The sequence below is a fragment of the Macrobrachium rosenbergii genome, chromosome 13 (assembly GCF_040412425.1).
Source record: "Macrobrachium rosenbergii isolate ZJJX-2024 chromosome 13, ASM4041242v1, whole genome shotgun sequence".
NCBI lineage: Eukaryota > Metazoa > Arthropoda > Malacostraca > Decapoda > Palaemonidae > Macrobrachium > Macrobrachium rosenbergii.
The window spans coordinates 13,304,680-13,325,471 of NC_089753.1; the positions used below are offsets into that span (position 1 = coordinate 13,304,680).

The following is a 20,792-nucleotide window of genomic DNA, read 5'->3' on the forward strand; positions in this document are numbered from 1 at the left end:
CAAGGGATGCTGGAAAGCGATGGTAAATGTGTGACTGAATGGGTGACCAGGCTGTGCAATGTAAGTCTGGATGAGGGAAAGGTCCCAAGGGAATGTGTAAATCGAATGATTGTTCCTTTTGTCATCCATTAAAATATCCACAGTAATCCCAACAACTTGTATTTTCATCACAGGATATAAGCAAAGACTTTAGAACACCTTTGTAATAATAATAATAATAATAATAATAATAATAATAATAATAATAATAATAATAATAATAATAATAATAATGATTCATTACAGAGCAGAACATATCCGTTTGCTAGCAAATGTATATGGTAGGATTTTGGTTGCACAAGTAAGACATAAGACAGAGGGACTGACAGGGGAAGAACATTGGGTTTATACAAGAAAGAGGGAATGTCGTGGATCAGGGGTTTAGTGTAAAACACTTTGTCAAGTGAGAGGTTGTATAATAAAGGGAAAAGCTGTGTACGGTACAGCAAATGCACACACTGAAAATGTTTGATAGAAAAGACGGATGCAATGTGGATAATGCTAACACTATTATTATTGAGAGGCTTATAGTGAAAGCAAGCGTCTTAGAATACGTAGGTGGGGATTTTAGTCTAGAAGTGAGTTGGTTACGAAGATGTACTATATCTTCATGGCTATTTAATATCTATATGGATAGAGAGGTGAGTAGAGTACTAGGGCAGTGATTATTGTCATTTTGTCTTTGTAACCACACCATACGAAGGAAACGGATATATATATATATATATATATATATATATATATATATATATATATATATATATATATATATATATATATATATATATATATATATATATATATATATATATATATATATACATATATGTATATATAATTTTAATCATCCTGACACATGATTTATATATGCTCATGTACCACAGGAAAAATGAAAGACTGGGTGTAAATCCTGACCAGTTTTATCTTTATTTCTAAGACTTACAGAGGACTGACACATGGTGATTATATATATATATATATATATATATATATATATATATATATATATATATATATATATATATATATATATATATATATATATATATATATATATATATATATATATATATATATATATATATATATATATATATATATATATATATGTGTGTGTGTATATGTGTGTGTATGTACGTATATTATATATTATATATTATATATATATGTATATATAAAAATGTATGTATGTATGTATGTATGTATGCATGTGTGTGTATGTATGTATGTTCCAGCATAATTCTGAAATGCATTGAGCAATTTCAACCAAACTTGGTATACACATGACTTACTATCTGGAAACAATGCTGTGGGGGTAAGACATCACTGGCACCAAAGGTGGTGACATGTAAAAAAAATCGAAAATGACAGGTATTAGTGTCTAATCCATAGTTTTCGAGATTGCTAAGAAAACGACAGGTATTAGTGTCTAATCCATAGTTTTCGAGGTTGCTAAGATGAATGATGACACTTCAAATGTCATTTAAGTCAAAGTACAGCCCCGACAGGAAGGGGATAAGAAGGGGTGAAAAATAAACTATAAAAAATTACAGATATTAGTGTCTAATCTATAGTTTTGAGGTCGCTAAGGTGAATAGTGACACTCCCAATGCCCTTAAGTCCAAGTTCAACCCCAATAGGAATGAGGGGTGAGAGAGGGTGAAACATAAAATGTAAAAAAATGGTGGGCAATGTAACTGAAGCAACTCTCTTAACAGAAAAGGGAGAGAGAGAGAGAGAGAGAGAGAGAGAGAGTAGAAGGGATATTAGAGAGAGAGAGAGAGAGAGAATAGAAGGGGTATTAGAGAGAGAGAGAGAGAATTGTGTTAGAGAGAGGAGAGATGTGTTAGGGAGGAGAGAGGGAAGTGAGAGAGAGAGAGTAGAGTAGGTGCTAGGGAGGAGAAAGAGGGAAAGAGAGAGAGAGAGAGAGAGTTTATCAGTTGTCATTCAGATTTTTCCTGGGCAGCGCCAGGTTAGTCAAGCTTTCAAAATCTCGTAAATACCATACCGTTATATATATATATATATATATATATATATATATATATATATATATATATATACATATATATACTGTATTTATATAGGCTATATATATATATATATATATATATATATATATATATATATATATATATATATATATATATATATATATTTATATATATATATATATATATATATATATATATATATATATATATATATAGTATATATACACACACACACACACACACATATATATATATATATATATATATATATATATATATATATATATACATACTGTATATACATATATATACACTATATATATGTATGTATATATATATATATATATATATATATATATATATATATATATATATATATATATATATATATATATATATATATATATATATATATATATATATATATATATGTGTGTGTGTGTGTGTGTGGGCAACAAATATCAGGTTGCTGGCAGCATTCCCAATGGTTTATTGATTATATTCCTTTATGAGCATCCACACTCTGCTGTATCTGCTTTTCTCATCTCGAGATCCTCTTGAACACGGAAGTTGGAGTGTTCTGTTCGGAAGAACCGCTGACGTAAACAGGAAATCTTTGCTGGTAACTCTGAGAGCGTTTTGTATGATTAAATTTTTTTAAAGGCAATATTAAGTTGGTTTTTCTTCAATATATAGCATAATAATAGCTGGCATTGTTATTTTTGTTGGTATTATGAGTTTTGTTAATTATTAAATGTATTTTATGATGATTTATTTAATTTTGAATCAACTTTAAATTAATTAATGGTCATAATAAAATGCATAGAACGACGTCAGGTGGAGATACGTAAATTCTCCTATGTAGAGCCGCTCGAGAAGACAACTTCAAAACGGAAAACAAGACCTCTGGACCTTTACTCACACAGTCATTTGTAATGCAGAATATAAGTTAAAATTTAATGGTAAGAAGTGGTACACGTCATGCTTTGTCGTTTTTACACATGATAACTGCCAGCCTAGGATATACTCTTTATTTATATCAGCCTATTGATTCTCTCATAACGCAGTCTACTGTGGACGACGTAGCTTAGCAACACAAATGTTATGGTGTTGCTTAGTTAAGTGGAAATCCGTGCTTTGTATTTTAATTGGGAGAGTTAGGTAGACATATACCTTATTCTTATCCAAGTTTTGTATCTCTAGGTAGGCTAACGTTATGTTGTCACTATGTAGACTGCATGTGCTAGGCTAAGCGATATGCTTAGGGTAGCTTAGCGTACAACACGAATCTGGTTAAGCAAAATGTTTTAGGTTTTTTTTTTATTAAAGTAAGCAATGCTGTGGCAAACTGTAATCACTTCTGATATGTTTTCTTATTCATGACAGCTGAAACATGTACAGTAGCATGTTGTTGTGTAGCCTTGGCTAGACAGTATATAACGGTATGGTGTTTACGAGATTTTGAAAGCTTGACAATAGGTTAGGCCCAAAATAAGAAGGACATATATATTTGGTAATTTTATTGAAAAGCTCTGCATGGAGCCATTGTTTATTAAGGACATTTTTGATTGAACAATATAGAAAACGGTGCCCATAACGAAGTGCTGGTGAGATAATGAGAAATTTACAGAGATAATGTGTGAAATTTACAGTCTTTTTTTACAGTTTTACATTACTGAAAGCTCTGCTGGGCGCCATGTTTAGTACCAGCCCCACGGGGATGAATGTAAAATCAAACAAAATATGGTAAATTTCTCACATTATCTTGCAAATATCCCAAACTATCTCATCAGTATTGCATTATATACACCTTTTTCTTTATTGTTCGGGCCAAAAATTTTATTAACAAATGATATCTCCATTCCCATAGTTTAAGGAAAAGTCACACTTTGGAGACTGCAAAGAATTAGGTAAAACACGTTCCTGAAGGAAAACAAGCATCTCTGTGAGGAGGAGGATGAAATTTGGCTAGGAATTTAGCAATACTTCGAAAATAATCCAGGAGCTAGAAGAACACAGCTGAACGAAAGGCACCATACTGCAAACTGAAGTCGGATTTTTCAAGAACACCTAATTTCCAAAATCCTACTTGATTTCAGAAACTTAACAAAGCAACCAATCACTTTTCAGCATTTTATCGCAGAACGGCAGTTCCAAGAGAAGACGTTCCTGATACTTAATCCATGCCTACCCACAATGCACTCGCACAAACAAACTCTGATCAGAGCTCCAGTTGCTGTGACAGTGTTAACATGACCAAAGAACTTGGAAAAATTTCAAGAGCATCCATACAAGATGCCTACTTTATTGTCAGTTTTCTTTGTAATTATTACACTTTTCAAATTTTCTCTCCTGTACTGCTTTATATACACCCTTTTCTATATTGTTCGGTCAAAAACTCTCATTGATAAACTAGAATATCTCCATATGGAGCCCTACCGTAGAATTGCTATATATTTTCTTGCTAAGTCATGTCACTTAGGTTAGGCTTGGTTAAGCTGTTTTCCTAATGTTAATCTTGCTATTTGTATATTTTTCATTATCCTGTTTAGGGTAGAAATATTTATTGTTTTCCTTTACGGTCTGGTTAAACTATTTTAATAATAATAATACCTGGCTTGGATAGTTTGGCAGGGGCCTGATTGCCTGATTTACATTAAACTTAGTCTTTAATTTTTATTTCAGGAGAGGGAAGTTCAGGTTCCATTATAGTCATATGTTTTATGGGATGTATTTTACGAAGACATCCTTTGTAATTTCCTAATTCACTTGTACAACCAAATATCCACGTCACCTAGGGAGAAATTTCACCAAGGATGGACATTCACTGCACAGTTTGCCAATTTCCACTTGATGTTTAGTTGTTGAAACAACAAAAAAATAAAACTTAAGAATACTTTTGAAAAGATTGAAGCTTATTAACAAAAGAAGCTGTAGGGTACTGCATATGAACTAAAAATAACCGTGTGAAGTCTTGGTAGAATACGTGTTAAAGATAATTTTAAATCAAGTATGGCGTCCCAACAAACAAGTTAGTCACCGCAACGGCCATTGAATACTGTCCAGCATTCAATTAATGATGTACTGAACTCAGATTGCACATCTATATATTTGTCACTGTTCCTCAGTATTTCAGTTTTAATCAGCACCTTTAGCCTAGAAGGACCTTTTAAGGGAAGGTGTTATTTTCACATTTATAGAAAATGCCATTACACTTTCTTATCAAACACTTTAAAATTTAACATACCTTTCAAGGAAAACACACTGTTCTCAATTGCAGAAGAAATTTAACAGTTTTTGTGGTAATTCACTAGGCTATTTAGTAATAGGAATATGGTGCTTCTTTGTCAGTAAACCTGAGGCCTGAAGAGCATTGTCATTGGAGACATAGTTTTGAGTAATCTGGCTGAATATTTGAAATTCATATTAGCTGTCTGTCTTCTCATTGGCTTCATCATTAGGGCCTGTGGCTAAAGCAAAACTGCTGAAAGCCAGTGTTCATGCAGAGTAGTTTCGCTAGAGGAAAAGAACTACTCTTGTTCAAATTGGGTTAAGTTATAAATTGAATTAATAAACATCGTCAAACCTAACATTAACCATTAAATATTTCCTTTACCTCCAATATTGAATTCCATATCGCTGAGAAGTGCTTGTGTTTTCCATTTACTGGCTTGACAAGGAAATTAATTGTTTTCCTTGTAGGTGCTAGCCAAGCCTAGCAAAGTTCCTGATACCTTGGTAGGCTAGTTTGATGTATAGGGGTAAAGTCTTACCTTAGAGTCATACATTGTGGTTGGTGGTGCACAAAGTTTAGATATAAATCTGAAAGTTTGGTTAGATAATTTTCTTTGCTCTCTGGGGCTTATTTTGTTTTTAAACCTAGAAATTATGACATTTTATTTAATTTCTGTCCAGAATATCACTGTTTCCAAAATAATGTACAAGCCGAAAGTCAAAGTTAACCTGAATTGACAAATGTATGCACTGTTGTGATATAGGGGCATTCCTGGTGTGAACTGGAAATAGTTAAACATGGTGTCAAGGTGGTTAATTGGTGGTAGGCAGATGAGCGTTAGAGTACCGAGTACCAACCACTCACCTGTTGGTAGCTTGTCATTTTTTTGTCTGAAGTTGAGTCAAGATGTCTCCTTTTCTGTATGGCGGCAGTTCTCGACTGGGTTGTGAAGCTTGACATTATGATAGTTTTATCCATCGCCCTTGAAGTAGGCACATTCTACAGCAACAGGCTAGAATTGATCATTGAAACGTGGTAACAAGATATCAACTGAGGGTAGGTGGGCAGTTGGGGACACTGTTGTCAAGCTCTTTTTCTTTGGGCTGCCATTGAGTAAGCATGTATTTCTGTGCTCCTGGTGACTGCTGAGTTGAACATTTTCCCCTCTTTTATCTCTTTATGGTGATTTTCTTTTGTTAACCTTGTGGATGTGTTCTAAAAGTGAACAGTGAAAGTGCAAAGGACATGTGGGAGTGTTTGGTTACTACATGTCTTCTGTGTCAGTGGATTCCTGCTAATATTGTTCCTTCTGTGTTGGTAGGGCCTGTTGTTTAAATTTTTCCTGCATGGAATGTTTGAGTTGATCCCCTTCACAGTGGAAAAGTTTTGGAAAAAGAGGAAGAAGTCAATAAAGTGTTTACCAGTGTTAGTTGGAGGGATTACAGCTGACAGCTGGGATTTGCTAATCCATGTGTTTTCCTTCAACTCCTTATTGGTGGCAAAAGCAACCTCTAGAAATCTTTCGGGGTGGTAATGCCTTCTGTGTCCAGTGTCAGTGAAACTTAGGCAAGGGACCCTGACTTCTTCCTGTAGAAGGGCAAAGAGGCTACCCAGCCCTTTTGTACCCCTCGCTCAACCTGACTACGAATGAAGAAAGAAGGAAGGGTATTCTAATGCTAGTGTTCCAGCTACCATAAGTAAGTGGATGCCTGGGCAGTGTGTTAGAGACAGGAGCTGGAGCCCTGATTAGTCTGTGTCCTTTGGGATGGCCACAGAATACCTTTCAAGCCCCCCCCCCCCCTCCCCAACTCCCCCTGCCCTTTCCATCCTCTTATTCTCTGGTACCATTCCTGACTTACTTGTCAGGATCTCTGAAAGCTCTGTTGTAACAGGAACAACCAGCTTGGCTTTGGCAGGTAATCCTCAGCCACCTGCCATCCCTTGAAAAGCACGTTTCAGCCATTCTTCTTTTCCCCTTAGTGGCAACTAAAGAGACATTATTTGGCCCTTAGTGACCCTCCCTTCCTGTTCATGCTCTTGAGGGGAGAGGTAAAGGTGGCTGGACAACAGGAATCCCTCCACTTTCATAGATACTGCTATTTTTGAATGCATCAAAGGGAGGTGGGGTGCACACCTGAGTGGCCTGTATGCTACAGGTGCGTGGGTTGAGGATGAACCTCATGTGCACATCAACATTCTAGAAATGCTAGCGGACGTGCTAGGCCTGCAAGCACCCTAGGATTGCATGATGGGTCACTCCCTAGTGTTGATGAGTGCCAACATAACCATATGGGCTTACCTCAACAAGAAGGGGAAGGAGGAGGACAGTCCTTTCTGTCATATGGTAAGGCAGTTGAATGACTGGGCAGTTTGCCAAGCCATTGAGCTGTCAACCAAGTACTAAAGCTTCCAGGTGGATGGAATGTTTTGGCACACCAATTGAGTGGGGCAGACATTAGGGAAAGAATGGTTCTTACACCCCCATGTGGTGTAAAGACTTTTGAGCTTTGGAGAACACTAGTGATCGACCTGTTCACCACAAAGGTAAACAGGGAGCTCCTGGTAATTTTTCCTGCTTGTCAAATCCTTAGGTAGCCCTGGAAGATACTTTCCAACACATCTTGGATATTCTAAATGTTTACATCTTTCCTCCATTTAGCCTAATCCTTCCAGTGTGACTATGCAATTTTTGATCACCCCAGAGTTCAGAACAACTCTGCTTAGCTTCTCTTTGGTCTAATGCCTGGTAGTTTCCTGATCTACTGGCTGTCTGGTTGAGGCACCCAGAGGTACTCCCCCATGGCCCACTCAGTTATCTAGCAGCTCCTACAAGAGAGAGGCTTTTCTCTCAGAACTACACAAGAGATATCCAACATGTTCCAGGGAAAGTGGGCCATCTGTGATTGGTGTCATAGAAGTCTCTTTACAGTTGGAGCTTTTGTTCAGTGGAGTGCGGACTTTCTGGTCTTCCTTTGTCGAGATGAGCACTTTTCAGGCTGTTGCTCTACTATAAGCCATCCTCCGCAGCCCTAACTCAACTGCCATGTGAGCTCTTAGGGCAGAGGCCTCAGATTGAGATATCACACTCAAGACTGCCTTCCTACTAGCCTTAGCCTCAACAAATTGTATTGGCAAGTTGCATGGTCTGGGAATACTTCTGTATAAAAGGTTGTGGTATGTATACAGTATCAAGGAAAGATACAAATTTTATGTAGAATTTGGTATTTTAGTTGTGCATGACCAAAGTTTATGGTTCTCATTGCTGTGCTTATGTTGACTGGGGAGGGTATAACCTAAAATGGATTTGTAGTTTGTGTAAAGGTATTTTACTTTTCTTTTTCTAATCTTCATATTTACAGTACTGAGAAGAATATTTAGAGTACTGTAAATATTTTTAAGTCTATTCATATTTGCAGGAGAATGGGCAGCCCCCTTCATTGACCATGGTAAAACTTTTTGTTCTCTGTATGGTCACATATAACTAAACTGCAATAATCTGTACTCTAGTTTTTAGGAAACTCATTCACTTCCAAGGGTGACCTGAACTTTGTGTTCTGTTATTCAGTAGTGTCATTAAAGTTCTTTAAAGTAATTTTTAAGGATTTCGCAGATGAATGCCAACTGTTTCTTAGTTTCTGATTTCTGTTGGATGGGTATTATAGCTCAAAAAAAATAAAAAGAAAACTTTCCAGTCCTATCTTAATGGCTAAAAAGAATTCAATAACTACTTCATAAGTTTTATGTTTACCATAGGTGTTAGCCTCTTACACACAATAAAATTTTAATTGTAGTTTCCTAAATATGTATTGTAGGATATATTTCAGATTTATACAGTATATGAATATTTCTGACCAAGATTTGTAATATTTTGATTTTAGGCATAAAACATGGATTCAGAAGCCATGTATCCATGTCCAGATGCTGATAGAGAGTTGGCATGGACAACTAATAAATCAGATTTGTTGGGAGATTTTGTTGGTGATCACGATGAAGAAACTGATGGAGGTGACTGTGTGGAAGAGACCAAAGATTCAGGACAAGAGGAGGACAATGACACAGAAAAAGAGTCAAGAGAAGTGAATGAAGAAGAAAGGAAGGAAGGAGATGAGGAAGAAGGGAAGAAAAAGGGCATAATAGATTATGTCAATGATTATTTAGAAAGCATATTTACAACATGCGAAGAGTATGACGAGGAGGTTTGTGATTTATGCTTGGAATTGTAGTTTTTAATATCTTAATTTTATTTGTTCTTTTATACTGCAGTAAATCTGATGCATCTACACTTTGTTTTTATTCTCAAGATTTTCTTTAACTTTCAACCTGTTGCTGTATTTGGTTTTGTAACATGCCTTAATACTGTATTGATTTTATATATACTTTTTAAATCCAAATTTCTGTTTGTTAGCTATATATCCGTAGTCACTGTGGACTTCAATTTATGACTCTGATGGCTAGGATGTTTATAGTGAAGTTTTGAAATTCATTACTACTTTATATTAAAAGATTGAAGAAAAAATAATGCAACCAATGAAAATGGAGATTTAAGGATTTAATAAACCAGAATCTTTGGAATTCTTTTGTTTACTTTTACAGATTGAGGAAGAGCTAACTGCAATGTATATTTTGCTTTGGAGAATTCTGAGTGGCACAGTTGGTGTCGTTGCCATTATTGTAATAATCAACAAGTACCCCCAATATTTGCAAACACTTCATGAAAATCAACTATGGTTTTCAAATATTAAGGTGATTACATTAGTTGTACTGCCTTAATTTTTTCCACTGTACTTTCTGCTTGCAGTCTATATGTAGTGTAGAGCCACAAATCTAATACGATTTAACATATCTCACAAGTTTTAAGCTTTACGTAGATGTGCTGGAAATATTGTAAGTGCAGTATTCAACCAAGTTTTTTTAATGCTTTTAATGTATTCCACTATATATGCCAAGGAGGGGATCCAAGTTATGTCTGATCCCAGGGATTTCTTCCAGGAAGTGGAACGAGAAATTTCATTTCGTACTGAGCAAGGCCTGTATTACTCCTATTACAAGCAGATTCTTCAAGCTCCAACTTGGCAAGAAGTAAGACAAGTGGACACTGTATAGACCTGTTTATAACTCTTTCAGATTATTTTATTGTAAATCAGCTCTATTTATTAATTGATTATATGTACAATAAATTTTGTTCCATATTATTTGCATTGTAAAGGTAAATGCTTCAGAACTGTGTTTGTATGCATGCAAATACCTGTACAGCATGTGGATTATGAGCCCCTACTACTTTATGCTTATTTGATTATATATAATGTTCAATTTTTTCTTTGTAGGGCATTAGAGAGCTGGTAAGAGATAATAAAACAGAATATGGCCGTACTATAAATATAATTCATCGATTCAATGTGCTTCCTGAAATTACCCTCAGTGCTGTTTATCAGTAAGTACAGTACAGTATTGCTACAAGAAAATTGATTTTGATACTGGTAAAATTGATTGTTTTTGTCATGATTTCACCATACATATTAGTAGTAGCGTTATTAACTTACATGTTATGTAATTTTCTATAGCTGCAACACCCTGCTTAAGTTTATAGTGTTTTGATAGTATTGGAGATTGTATAATTATTCATACCTAAAAATATGTTACAGGTTACTCAAACCCCAAGATTCTCCAATATTATTCTATGTTGCAAATGTGTTTAGACTTCATGGCTTATATCTGGCAGCACTGTTCATGACTTCTTGGTATCTGAGCAGCTCCTGCCTTGGAGGAGTCATTACAGCCCTTCTGTATTTTGTCCATAGGTATGTGTTACCCATATTGCTTATGAGATTGTTAATATGAAGGGCATATTTATGTACTATATGTCTGAGTGGGGTTGGTCAAGATTTTACATGCAGGGAAAGGATGAAAGAGGAATAAAAACTGTACATAGACTCCTTATTAAGTACAGTATATATTTTCTTTTAGGGTTGATACTACACGCGTCAACTACACGGTTCCCTTGAGAGAGAGTTTTGCTGTTCCCCTTCTTTTTATTCAGTTACTGTTGCTCTGCACTTTGTTGAAGTCACACAATTGGCAGGTAAGTGGTCTTTATGGATGTCAGTTTTGATCATTTTGATATACATCCATATTTTTTTGTGAACAGAAGCTCAGTTGGGATAGTTGCTAGTTAAGTTTTTAAGCCCTGGTCCTGTTTTCAGGTTCATTCATACTCAGATTGTAAATGTTTCTGTTCTTTATAGTATTTGAAACAGTTTTCATTATCTTAGAAATATTAGTACAAAGTCAAACCATCGTCTCACATGTCCTTAAACATTTGAGCATCAGTTAGGTTTTGTAACAGGAGTTTACCAGCTTAGTATGCAGTCACCGTGTAGAGGGGGTCAGTTTATTATAGACATCAGTCAGACAAATGCTATTCAACCAGTAACGATCCAGCTTTCAGGTGATGCTTCTTTTCACAGATAACTCTAATTTTAATAAGTTTAACTGTTTAATTTTGTTGTTAGATTTTTTTTTACTAAATGATATGGGGATTTTTATGATTACTGTACATAAAATTTACATTTTGTGTAATCATTTTTATATAGCAAACAATCCAAAGTGTGTGTAAGCCATGGTCTTCAGGTTGATGGAAATTTAGAGGAGGTAGAGCCAAGTTGGGTTATGATCTTGATTAAAAAAAGACAAAAATTGGTCTATTTAGTAGTTATCACAGCCCATTCTATATTTTAATAAACCCAAAATTATAGTCTATTTTGAGTTAAGTATAAGGAAATTCGGTAACATAATGTGTAACTTCCTTAGAAATCCTAAACTTTTATGGGATATAATATGAAAGTTATAGAAATTGGGTGGTAATCAGCAGGGCTAGAGCTGCCACTCCCACATTTAAGTAATGGATTAACTTTGATTGTCAAACCTTATGAAGAATAAAAATCATGGGAACTATATACCATTTTTTTTACACCTCCATAAACATCAATTTCAAGTAAAAGTCACAAGACCAAAAAAAGCTGAACTAGGCAATTGAGCTTCAGTAAAACAGAAATAAGGCAAATTGAATTAATCATTCCTGTGCTTATTACCAGACACATCAGCCAGAAGGGATGCCTTTTCCTTTAGATAGTAAGGGACAGAACCATTTGGTTTGAACAAAGAAGGCACTATGGAGTCTGCACAAAAAGGTGCAGATTTAGAAGTACCCCTCCATTTGTGTTCCTGAGTTATACAAGAAATAATTTACTTATAGAAACATTGTGTTACCTTATTTGCCAGCATACTTTTTTATTTTTAAATGTATCAAAAAACTGCCCTGCGTCCAATGCGGCTGTATCACGGATGGGAGACCAAGCTCCTCAGGCTAGACTAATCCTAGCCTACGGCAAGCATACTGGGTAGTTACAAAAATTGTTGCTAATAATAAAACACTGAAAAACAAGCAGGATTATTACAGTAAATTGTGTTACTGTAATAAAGTGTGAAATCATATGTAAATTTACACTCACCTTTAAAGGAAACTAAGTGAAATTTGCCATAAATAAACACCATTTGCATGTTACCACAGACCACCGGGGTGGCGCTATGATTTTGTTTACATCCGTTCATAGTAAATGGCTAACAGGCTAACTGTCAACGTATTGTAGGCAAATTTTCATAAGTTTGTGATAACAGACTGATAATTTGGCTTGTTTTCAGTATTTTATTATAAATAAAAAAATATTGAAATCAAGTCGAATTATCGTCAGATCACATCTTTTCCTTTTTCCAAAGATTGCAAGCCTCTTGTTTTTCCCAATAAATACATCTACAGTCACCACTGAACCTGGCTATGCCTTTAATATGGTAATTCAACAACAAAAAGAATTCACATGTGTCAATTACTTTAACAAAAGCTTTTATTTTTCATTTAAAAGAATGATAGGCTTGACTTCCTTATGCAATTTTGACAAGTTCAGAAGTGAAAGATCACTCAAAATTCCATTTGTCTTTGTGAGATTTAACATGTATCTCGTCAGAATAAGATACATCAGGGATAGCCTTCACAGTCTTAGCTGTTAAAGAAACAAAAGCATGGTCAGAAGTCCTAACTAGACTTGGAAATCTGTGAATAGTGGATCTAAGCAGTTACCGGACTTTTGTATGGCTTCAGTAGTAAATTAAAAAGTTATTAGGTGATGGCAATCAGTATGAGAAACTTAAATTCATCCACGTCCTAAGTTAAGCACTGAAATGAGCAATAAACACAAAAGAAGCTTTCTGTCATTTTTTGCATCTTTACCAAGATAATGAGGAGCCGTCGGAAATTATTTGATCTTAGTATGGATTGTGACAGATTGAATACAAATTAGATTTGTTATGCCTGTATAATTTTGAGCTCTTGGCACTCAAATTTATTACATTTCCTATGAGAGGCAGGGTACTCACTCATAATATATGTTGCCATCCTCCTTGCCCAAAAAATGGCTTCACACTTAAAATGTAGGAGTTTCTTGAGGCTTGGAGTGAGGAGCTCAGATGATTACCTAATTTGAGAAACCACATTGTCTGTATTTAGTAGAATATCATACTGTCTTGAGGCAACTACAAGGTCATTGGTATCACCCGTAGTCCATGGACATTGCAGTACATCCATCAATCACTGGTAAGGTATAGAACTCACTTGAAAATTATGAAAATTTGGGTAAGAATATGACTATATGTGTGAAAATGCTAACCAGAATCCATTTAAGAGATACCAAAATGTCAGAAAAAACTGGTCAACATGATAGAGCTGACACACCATGCAGGTTAAGGCACTCTTCCCCACTTCGACTGCAGTAAGGACAGTGGTTTAGAAAATGAAGATCAAAGATGAAGGTAAAAAAAAGGATAAGGATATGTCAACTTCTTGATAATCCATTAGGCATCATTGTCCCTCCTGTTAAGCCTGGTCAGTACACCATTTGAAAAAAGCAAGAACAGAAAACTGGGGGACAAGTATGCTTGATTAGACCCTCAAGCAAGGAAATGCTAATCTTGAGCAGTGCAATACCATGGTACAGAGGCTCTGGCAGTGTCCAAGACAAGAGAGCAATGATTTGATATCATAGTGACCATCTAGAACTTGTGTTTACCACAGTGGGAGTTTCTTTCAATGCAAATATGATACTGAAAGGTGCTTTTTTTATCAGTATTATTAGATGGGTGATTAAAAATAGAATATACCAGACTGTTCACTGTAGGCAAAAGAAATAGACTATATCTAGACAGGGATCCAACATTAGACTGTTAGTATATGTAAAATTGAGTGTTCATAAAGTCCTGAACTATAATCAAACCCAAGTCCAAGTCTGTGTATATTCATGACAATTTTGACAGCTGCATCCCTTTACTTTATTTGTAGTGTTGTGATTGTTGCTGCCTTTGTAACTCTTTACTGCATATGCTTTCATAAATTTCAATTTATAGAATAGTTTATTTTGTTCTGTTGCTCTTGTCCTTGCATCTTTTGTTCTATAGTTTTGCTTTAATGAAATGGTATTCATACTCTTTTTCGTGTGCGATTTAATTTTTTGTAACGACATAATTCTACATTGTATTGCACAGTATATAAAGTGGTCGACCTTCAGTTCAGTTAATTTTTTTTTAATAAAACCAATATAAACAAAATATTTTATTTTGGTGATGTCTTTTAACATTTAGAATATTGTTGAATTGTGATGAACATTTTGTTAGTAATTTTAATGTATATACTGTGTACTGTACATACATTAATGCCATTAGTGTGTTGCACATGCCTGTCATCATCATCATTATTACAGTATTATTATTATTATAATCTTAAATTACTTAATCAGACTGCTGAGATACATCTCATGACTCTCATAGAGCTGGCCCAAGGCTTCAATTTCAAAAGGAAAAGTGAAACCAGTTCATCAGTTCTTTTAGTTGTTTATGCATAAACTGATGAACTTAGATGGAATTGGTTTTCCATTTCTTGCTTCTTTTTCAGGTAGTGAAGGTGTTTGGGATATTTTTTTTAACAGTTGCATTTTTGCTCAGCTGGCAGTTTGGACCATTTGTCTTACTGTGTCAACTTTTTATTATCTTGGGCTTAGGGAGACTCCGCTTTATATGTGAAAAGAAGGTAAGGCTTTTGTGAAGATTGGTCATCTTATGAATGGTTTTGTAGTAGTCTTGTTACTGTAATGTTTATTGAATTAATATTATTTTATAGTAATGGTGGTTTTGAAAATTATAGTTCTTTTTGGTTATTCATTCATAATTACAATTGTTCTGCAGGAGTTGTTAGTTCTTATTACAGTAGAAAGAACCGTAATGAAGCCTTATAATTACAGTTGAAATTTTTCCATTATCATTTCTGGAAAGATAAAATTTGCTGAATTCTTGTATGTCAATCTTCTGATTGTTTGGAACTTATTGCATTGAGGTAGGAAGTATGGGTTAAGTGGTTTACATGATGCAGGTAGCATTCTCAGTTTTGTGCACGTCATGCAGTTTAGTTTATAGCAAAGGTTGAAATTTTTCAGTGCAGTAACTCTTCTAGATACATAAGGTTAGGTTCCTGAACCCCTCTTGGAAATTGCAAATTTGCATAATTTAAAAAAAAAAGCCTTCAGAACCCCTTAATGATACGTTCAACCATGTTCACAGTGTTATAAAAGCTTTCCAAAGCTATCATCATGAGCATCACTGCAATTGTTCAGACCTCTCCCTGTTGTTCATGGGTAGCTGTAAACAGCATGAACATTTGCCTTCCTTGAAGTAGAAACCAGTCCAGTGTTACTTTTGCAATATGGCAAAGTAATGTCAGGTTTTGTAGAAATTTAATTTTTAACAGGTAAGGAATAAAAATATTTCTGTGCTCTGAGATGTACCCTGTCAATAAACCAATTAAGGTACCCTAATATATTAAAACATGAAGAAATGAAATTACCCCTTTATCTAAAAACTTGGGTTACATATTTAGTATGCACATAAAAAGAGGACATTACAACTGACAAGTTTATACTTTCTATGTGATAAAAAAGTAGTAGGTTTCCTGAAGACCTAAAAAAGTATTTGACCATAATGCCCTACAAGATGTATGTCCAAAAATGACAGTTTGTTATCTGATTCCCATTTAACTTGAAATTGTATGGAGGGACATAGAATTCAATTGGTCATAATATATATCTGATATGCGCTTTCAGATCAGTGACAAATAAGAAATAAAGAACTGTAATGGAAAACAAGCAAGAGCACAGTAGATTTTTTTATAAAAATCTTCCACTAGCAGAACAATCATATCTGTCTCTTTAAGTTGCTTCTAGCCATTGTCCAATTTAAAAAAGTGCATAAGCTCTTTGTTATGAACACCCTGGAAATGAGCAGGGGAGTTTTGTTCTGCATTGCCATAATAGTGGCTTGCATCATTTGCATTTTTTATGTAAAATTATGTTTTAGGTGAGTTTTATGAATGCTTTCCTTTTTTTTTTCTTTTTTGTATTTTCTGAAGCCTTGCCTATCTCAAAATTTAAATAAGTCAAACCTGGTGTTTGTAGAAGAGTTGTATATACTGTCTGGAAAATTTGATCATCAGATTCATGTCTTTTAGACACAACATACAAGTTGTAATATCGTAGTTTTAGTGATTATTACATTGCTTATTTACTTGTTAAGTGTTTAAGTATGATTTGAATGGCTAAAAATTAGATTGATAACCTAAGATATTTCTTCTTTGCTCTGTAGGTTGTTCTTTTGGTCTGTGTTATTGGAGGATCACTTTTGACATCCTGCCTTTTGCAGTCATATCCTCCAATGTTAGTCTCATCTCCAGCACTCTCCATGATCGTGCCAGCAATAATGTTGAGCTGTACATCAACTCCCAATAAGAGACTTGGAGGCTTTGTACGGATTTTTATAGTGGCAGCTGAGTTAGGATTGATGCTGATAGCTACTGTGGTGATTAATGGATTGATAAAGGTATGGAAGAAGGTACATGGGATATCATTGTTTAGAATGGTAATACTCTAGATATAAAAAACTGATAGAAGTTCAAAAATAAATTTTGGATAGTCCATAAGGTTTTCAGTATCAAAGTACATAATATCTAAATAAAACTGTAGACAAATTATTACCTTATATTAGAGAAAAGTGTGTGGTGAAAGACAATTTTTTGACATAAGTGTGTTGCTTACTGTAACTTCATGGGGCATATGATACTTGAAAATTTCACTTGTTTTCTTTAATAAAATTATTAAGTCTTCTTTTAGTTTACATAATCTGTGCTTTTTCATTTGTATGTGTATTACTTTGGTCATATTTTATGTTATCCAGAAGTAAATTTAGTTTAGGTTCCATGATATTTATCAAAGTATTTGCTGAAAGTCACTTTCTGTTCTTAGCAAGGCTTAACTAATTAAAACGTGTGCTGTCTTTAAACGTTACATTCAATGTATCTGTACCTATAAGTAGCCTTTAAGGCCCTGGAGAACTTGCAGTGAGAGTAAAGGGTGATGTTGCTTAGCATGGCTATTAAACTTCAGTTTAATGTTATTTTTTCTGTCGAAGCATTAGACCTTTCAATACTAATTATATTTTGTCCACTCGAAAGTATTTTACTTTTTAATTTTCATTGGGTGATTGAAATAGGTACACATTACAAAATGTGTGCTGCATTTAATGTACACAATGTAAGTTATTTAACTGCTCATTCTTAAAAGTCAGCTAAATGCAGTTATACTCAAATGGAAGTTTTGAATCTGTCCAAGCCCAATAGCAACCAGAGTGTTTTAAAAACTTAGTGAAACAATAAATTCAGTAGCTGTTTGCTGTGTGCTACCTGTCAGTTGTGCTGGCATGGGAATAGAGGTAGTTATTTTAATTTCCTGTCTACCATAGCTGTTTGCTGTGTGCTACTTGTCAGTTGCGCTGGCATGGGAATAAAGGTAGTTATTTTAATTTCCTGTCTACCACAACACAAGCCTTTAAAGTTAAGCTATGAAGTTATTAGTGAAAAAAATTTTCCATGGTCGCATTCTTTCTCCTTGTTATGGCTGATTGCTGATACTTACTTTTGGTACTGCATGCATTTTATTCGTGTGTCTGTTCATAATACGGCAGCAAGTTTGATAGAAACTTTGTTGATAAATTTGAGGCACTTATTTTTCCAGAAATTAATATCTGAAGTAAAGCTCCCTTTTTTCTAGAAATTGATGTTCTGAAGTCAGGTTCATTTATCCTTTGCATTTAGAGGCATCAATAGAGATTTGCAAGATCATTGTGTCACCAAAATTAATTTTAAGATTTTTATTTAATGGTTTACCAGAAAATTATTAATTAAAAAAGTATCTGTCTAGTTAGGTATGACAACAGAAGCATATTGCAGCTTTGAAAGCCAGGATGCTTTCTCAGTGCTGAAATAGCCATGTATTAGTTACTATTTAATTTTTTCGGAAGTACAGGCAGTCCCCGGTTATTGGCAGGCTTGGTTATCAGCAATCAGGTTTACAGGGCTTGTCTAGCAACAAAAATCGGCAATTTTCAGTACTGTTATGTGCCAATTTCCGCTTATTGGCGCCAATAATCGGGTATTGGCACCTGTATATACCTAACAGAGGCACTGATACCTGGTTATCAGCGCCAAAAATTGTTGATTTTCGGTAATCAGCAATTTTCACTTATCGTCATGCCGTCAGAATGGAACCCCTGCCGATAACCGGGGACTGCCTGTATATCATTTGTGACTGCATTCTGCACAATTCATTCATTCATTATTTTGGGTGAATCAAACCTGCTTTTAAATTCAGCCTACATCTCCTTGCTGTTAGGTGTGATCAGCATTCAAAATAAAAAAAAGAATAGCGCTTAACTGACCGGGATGGACTGTCTTTAATCACCTGTTTCCTATCAGAGGTGGCATTGGAATGTTCGTGCTCTTGTCAGAATTCTTCATGCCACGTCCCAGTGCATACATTGCGAATAGACTGTATTAATTTTTACTATTCCTGGCTATTTTGCTCCTTTCCAGTGTTGTGCTTTTTTTTTTTTTCTTAGGCAGAAGCATGAAGGTCTGTACAAACAAGTTTTACATAAACTGAATGATAGACACATGTTACCGATAGAGGCAAGTTTGTGTTTTTTCTTCTTCTTGGTGTGAGAACGTAAGGGGTGTCTGATGGGAATGAATAATTTTGTGAGGTATCAGAAGAAGCGACAGGCCATTAGTTTGCGTAGACAGTCAGTTAGGTCTGGTCATAAGTCTACTGTATCTATTTTTTCTTCTTCGGATGTTATTCCCCTCTATCTCCTACTCCTTATTCTGATGCCATCCAGCCATCTCCCTCCCACTTGTGTTGTGAATCACCCGCTCCCTGTAAGCCACGTGGCACTTCCCTTTTGCATTCCTTGATGTCCGGGATTTACTGTTTTCTGCTGTCTCAGTTCTTACTTTACCCTTGACAGTTTTCAACCCCAATTCAGATGATTTCTCTTGTGTTTTTTTTTAAGCTATTCCCACAGTTTGTATCCCTCCATTGTACCCTTTAATATTTACCGAAGATAAATCTTGACCGGCACTCTTTCGTATGCTTCTACTTCGCTCCTGTTAAAATGAGAAAATGTTAGAGCTATCTGATTCTACTAAGGCACATTGTGAGGTGATCTCAAAAGTGTATCCCTTAAGGGGAGCGTTTGACGAAAAAATCGAAAAATCAAAATTTTCTGAGATATTTTATATATGGCATCATACATATCCTGACTATCTTCTCAGAAAGTTTTATTCGCCATAGTTTAGGAGTTATAAACAAAAACAGTAACCCTATCATAGAAAAAATTACATTTTTCGTATAATGTAATGATAATGTCAGTATATCGGTAGTAATTTCCTTTTAGCTATGAAATAATAATATCTAAATGTGTTATATGGCAACCCTGTGGACCTAGTGCGCATCAGCTAAAGCCAGGAATCCGCAGGGCAGGCAGTGACGTCAGACAGTCAGTCAGTAGCAGCTCAGAGCTTGACTGTCAAAGCGTCGCTGCCCAACCTGAGCCGTGTTTTGACACTCTCTTCATCTAGCTTCATTTAGCAAAGTTATATTACTTTGCAAGTCTATTGTTATATATTTTGGCTTTTCAAATATGTCATAAAACATCAAACTGTGTAACAGCAAGCAAATAAATACACAGAGAGGCAAAAAATATCGTATATCTCAAAACTAAAGTTATCGACATTCAAACTGCATCTCCTCCATAACGAATGCACCGATCTCAATGAAACAAAAAGCAAATGAAAGCTAAATAAATTGTCTACAAACAAATAGAGAGTTTTTTTCATTTTGTCCCTCGAAAATTTTTGAGGAATTTTTTCCAAAAAAACAGTCGAAGTTTTTTCAAAAACGAAAAATATTCATAAAAAAAAAGAAAAAATAAAATTGAAAAAAACGCTCCCTTACTTTGTTCTAATATATAATATCTGTCTACCACGTAAATTTGAGCTCTTAGTTTGCAAAAGTTATGGAGAAGATGCATTTTGAAAAATT

The 20,792-nt window shown here is 34.8% G+C and overlaps 1 protein-coding gene across 2 annotated transcripts in view; it reads left to right on the plus strand.

Moving 5' to 3' along the window:
- The first annotated feature begins 2,894 nt into the window (after positions 1 to 2,894).
- LOC136844914 (protein C-mannosyl-transferase DPY19L3-like) overlaps positions 2,895 to 20,792 on the plus strand; it is a 46,536-nt gene continuing 28,638 nt past the window's right edge. The window contains exons 1-9 of one of the 2 annotated variants that reach the window (XM_067114240.1): positions 2,895 to 2,995; positions 9,147 to 9,464; positions 9,862 to 10,011; positions 10,258 to 10,347; positions 10,593 to 10,699; positions 10,911 to 11,066; positions 11,233 to 11,347; positions 15,263 to 15,397; positions 17,002 to 17,235. In XM_067114240.1, coding sequence (XP_066970341.1) covers positions 9,156 to 9,464; positions 9,862 to 10,011; positions 10,258 to 10,347; positions 10,593 to 10,699; positions 10,911 to 11,066; positions 11,233 to 11,347; positions 15,263 to 15,397; positions 17,002 to 17,235 — 1,296 coding nt within the window. In that variant the 5' untranslated portion in view covers positions 2,895 to 2,995; positions 9,147 to 9,155. Of the gene's footprint in view, positions 2,996 to 8,690; positions 8,715 to 9,146; positions 9,465 to 9,861; positions 10,012 to 10,257; positions 10,348 to 10,592; positions 10,700 to 10,910; positions 11,067 to 11,232; positions 11,348 to 15,262; positions 15,398 to 17,001; positions 17,236 to 20,792 lie in introns of those variants that run through there. The other variant, XM_067114241.1, reaches the window with a different exon arrangement.